The 4,618-nt window shown below is 43.7% G+C and overlaps 1 protein-coding gene across 1 annotated transcript; it reads right to left on the reverse strand.

Moving 5' to 3' along the window:
- Positions 1-309: 309 nt before the first annotated feature.
- Positions 310-1,824, reverse strand: ZBTB34 (zinc finger and BTB domain containing 34; the record flags this gene model as incomplete). The annotated part of the gene is made up of 1 exon (XM_084239171.1): positions 310-1,824. The coding sequence occupies one exon, from the start codon at positions 1,822-1,824 to the stop codon at positions 310-312; it is 1,515 nt and encodes a 504-aa protein (XP_084095297.1).
- Between the last annotated feature and the right edge of the window lie 2,794 nt (positions 1,825-4,618).

Here is a 4,618-nt window from a genome sequence, read left to right on the forward strand (position 1 = left end):
GAGAGTCTGCCTTTGGCAGAGCATGTGGGGTCGACCGGTTGGCAGATTCTGGGTTAAGAGTTCAGCCAAAGAGGAATACTGTCAGCCTGTGTTTTCCCTGGATTCGTTGCCCTTCATGCTTTGAGCTCCTTGGGGGAGGGAGGGCGGGGGAAAGGATAAACACAATGAAGTGTTCCTTCCAGAAACCTTAGAAAACTGCCAAGAGACCAAGAGATTTCCAGATGGTTGGGAAAACCAAAGACTACGACAAAGCAAATCACAAATATGCATTGATCAGTGTGCTTTGTTTGGGTGCACTCCTTTACCACCTTAGTCAGGAGCATCCGACACCGTGTGAATTTCCATGCGGGAATCCAGGGCCATCTCGGAGGCCGATGCATCATTTTCTAGTTTCTGTTCCACGTACACGTCTGTTCTCTCAGGGGACTCGATGCGACTCCTGACTTCGGCCACTCCGGGGTGGTTTTTCCGCAGGTGCTGGTTGAGGGTACCCTGGAAAGGAAAGCATTTCCCGCAGATCTCACAGCGGAACGGCTTATCGTCAGTGTGGCCCCGGATGTGGTACTCCAGTTGGTCCTTCCGTGTGTACTTCTTCCCACAGAACTTGCACACAAAGGGGGTGATACCCATGTGGAGCCGCATGTGCCTATCAAGGCTGCCTTTCTGGTTGAAGGACTTGCCACAGTAAATACAGATCAACCTCTCGTTGTACGGGTACCAGTGGCCTCTCGCACTCCTCTCCCGGGGACTGCTCTCATACCCGGGGTTACTCATCATGGCCTCGCCGTCGGAACCCTGCACCAGGCCCTGCAGGTCACTGTGCAGGTGGACAGACAGAGCCCGCTTCTGGCGGGCGCGTCCTCCTCGGAAACAGCTCAGCATCGATCTGGACGGACTGGAATTACTCAAACTTCCAAAAGCCTCTGACATGCCGGCTGACTGCGAGGCTGCCTGGGAGTAGGAATAGGCGTGCTGGAGCACAGAGCCGTAGGAACCCACGTTGACGGCCACGACCTGCTCCCCATCCACCATCTCGGTGTGGTACCCATCGTCCCCCAGGGAGGAGCTGTCAGAACAGCTGGGCCGGTCGGACTTCTCCATCTTCACCTTCACCTCAGTGATCTGGCTCTCCCGCACTAACAGGTCCCCCTGCTCGTGGTCACCCTCTATCTGAATCTCATACTCAGAGACACTCCCGCTGCTCCCTCGGTCCGAGTGCCCTTCTTCCTGCAATCGGCTGCGCAGCGCTTTGCTGGGCGTCGTCTCCATGCGGAGATCGGCGCTCGTGGTGGGCTGCCGTACCTGAGAGCAATACGGGGGGGAGATCTCCACAGGGTTGGCGAAGAAGCTGCTGTCTTTGACTCCATTCTGACTCTCGGGCGTCTCTTCAGCACCGACGGTAACAGAGTCAACATCTCCAACGCTGATTTTGGAGTGGATGCTCTCCAGGATCTGCGTGCACTTGTCAATGACACACTGCATCTGAAGAAAGCTGGCTGCAGTGAGGAAACTGACCACGTCCTTCAGCTGCAAGGACATTCTTCCAGTGTAACAAAATGAAAGCAACTGTTCAAACACATTGGGATTCTTAATCACTGATATTGACAAGCCACTCATGGTACTTAATGCTGAATGGTCCCGGAAGTAGGGGGAGCTGGCGGCAAGGACGGCTTTGTGGGCTCGGAATGGCTGACCCTGAATGTGGACAATGATGTCACATAGTTTCCCTTGCAGGCGGAGTTCGTTTAGCTGGCTCAGAACGGTGCTGCTGTACTCGGGCACATCAAACTGAATAAAACTGCTGCTGTCCATTTCTACTGACATGAAGCGTAATCTGCGGAGAGAGAGAGTTTCGTGATTTACCAGTGACTCCGTGCTACGCGCAAGGGCATAGACATAAGCTTGCCAAAAAGATTACCACCACCATCACCTCCTGCACCTCGTAGGGCTGCCTGAGCATTCTTCCTCTCACTTATTTTTCCGTCTTTGAACTTTGGGTGATTCATCTAGAATCAAGTAACCTCATTAGCCCAGTGTCATAACTGCCAACATTCATCTTGATCAAAATTCAAATGTCTGACATACACAGGGTCATTTTAGCTATAAGAATTTTCCTTTTAGGAAAAACATCTTTCTACTTCACATACGCTTGAGAAGCTGAAGCAGTCTGCTCACTGGATACAATGAATGCAGCTACACCCTTTTTAGTTCAGAATCTTGAGTCATCTCGGTTTGCGTTTTTTTCTCTATAGCTGTGCACACCTTTATATCCTTTGGGGTTGGCAGTTCACAGAGCAATGCTCCGCCCCTTTCAGGGGAGAGTGTTGGAGAGCGCTGGACGGGCCATGGTGCGTGGTCCCCCACGAGCGCTCCCAAGGCGGCACACTTAGACAGCTGGCTGCCCCTTGCCTAGAATCCGCATCACAAGATCACTCAGAACCGTGGTCATGTATACCGCACAGGCTGCATAAACACAGCAAAATTAGATCTAGCAACTATGTTTTAATTTTTAAAACTCAATCAGTAGAAATATAAATACTCCTGAATAAGTATTAAAGCAGAGAAAATTAAAAAGAAAGAAAACTATTTAGGAAATAAGAAAACCCATATCAAATATGCAGCAAGAAGGAACTATAAGTGAAGTTTCCTTATGTCTCCAACTCACTTGAGAATGCACCTAAGAAGAGACAGATACGTGACAGAGCAAACACAGCAAGACGGTACCAAGTACGGCAGCTACACACTGGGAATAAAGGTGTTCACTGTAAAATTCAACTTTTTTACGTCTGAAATTTTTCATAATGAAATGTTGGGGCTTTTGAAATAACAAATTTCAATAGGGAAAATCAGTGCCTTAAAAAATCTATCATTAATCAATAAAGAATAAAAACAAACAAAATTAGTCAACTTAAGAGGTTAGAAAAGGAACAGCAAGTGAAACCCAAAGAAAGCAAATGTGGACAACAGAGGAAAAAATTACATTTCAGGACAAGACAATGTACAGCTAAACCTAAGATTCTTGCAGGAAAGGCTCCATCAGTTAGTATAACTAGCTCTCGCCAGCATTTCATGTCAGGACCAGAGAACACTGTGCCGTGACTTATCCTAGCTTTATGACTGAAGGTCATTTGAAATCTGTACAGAATGGACATATTTTTAGAGTAACATAAATTGGCAGAGCTAAATAAAAAAGAAACAGAACTGCCAAGGCACAAATGATCTTCAGGTCTTCACAGTTCCAGACACATGTTAAAACATTTAAAGCATCATATGATATAAATCTGACACCAGAAGATGGCAAAGAGTATAAAGAAGGAGAATGACAACCATTCCTAAGTACACAGATTTTAAAGGTCTAAGGTAAATACTAGCAAATATAACTTATTACATGAATGGTCGCTTCACAAATACAAGGATGGCTCTGTGTTAGGAAACATACAAATTCACAACATCAGTGCGTCAAAGGAGGAAAAACCATATGGCCAAATCAAAAGTATAACAAAAATGCATTTTAGAAAGTTAAAGGCCTTTTCAAAGTAAGGAGAAGTACTCAATAAGCTAGGAATAGAAAACGGTGTTCTTAATGAACAGTATCTACTGCAAACCAATGGCAACAATTATCCTTAAAATGGGAAACTTATATCTGAATTTCCCAAAACATATTTAGTAAAACACAAGCCTATAGCTAGCCTTAATATTACCACCTCCTTGGGATTAAAAAACACATTAGCATAATAATCCATCTGAAAAATCCTACAGACAAGAATTCTATTTAACTCAGCAGTTTGCAAACTCGTTTAACTGTGAAGCTCTTCTCTCACGGAACACATATTAATATTCCAGAGAATTAGTGTTCCCTGGCGCAGACTGGAAAACACTTTACAAAAGCATGCTCATCAGTGCCTGGGAGGACATACAAAATTGTCTGCCCATTACTTCTCTCACTTAACACTGTCCTGGAAATTGCAGCCAAAACAACAAACAAAATTCAGACAGACAGTGATTCAGAAGAGACAAAATTATTGTTACATGCAAATATGGCTATTTATATAGAAAACCCAAGAAAATCACTTGGAGGAAAAAAAAAAAAAAAGGTTGGAATCAGGATGTAATAAAGGGAGGGTTTAAAAAATTATTGTTCATAAAACGTTAGGAAGTTAGATACAATAATGACAGGTTACAACCACAGTAAAAACAGATACTATAAAATGCCCAGGGAAATAAACAAAAAATAGTCAGGATTTACAAGAAGAAAACTGTAAGACTTTAACTTGAAAATACAATGTAGCCCAATGGAACTTTTTCTTAGAAATTACAAATTATTTTAAAATTCACCTATAAATTACTGTCCAATAGAAAAATACTGCAAGCCACATGTGTAATGTTTTCTAGCAGTTACTTTCAAAATAAAAATATAAATTATTAGTACATTTTATTTAACCCAATATATTTTAAAACATTTTAACACACATCGATAGTCAGGAGTTATGAGACATTACTCATTCTTTTTTTTCCCCAAAGGTTTTGAATCAGATGTGTATCTCACATTTACAGCACATCTAAATTTGGGAATAACCACATTTCAACTGCTCAGTGGCTACATGTAGCCACACTGGGC

This window comes from Talpa europaea, assembly GCF_964194135.1.
Source record: "Talpa europaea genome assembly, chromosome: 7".
In the NCBI taxonomy this organism is placed as follows: domain Eukaryota; kingdom Metazoa; phylum Chordata; class Mammalia; order Eulipotyphla; family Talpidae; genus Talpa; species Talpa europaea.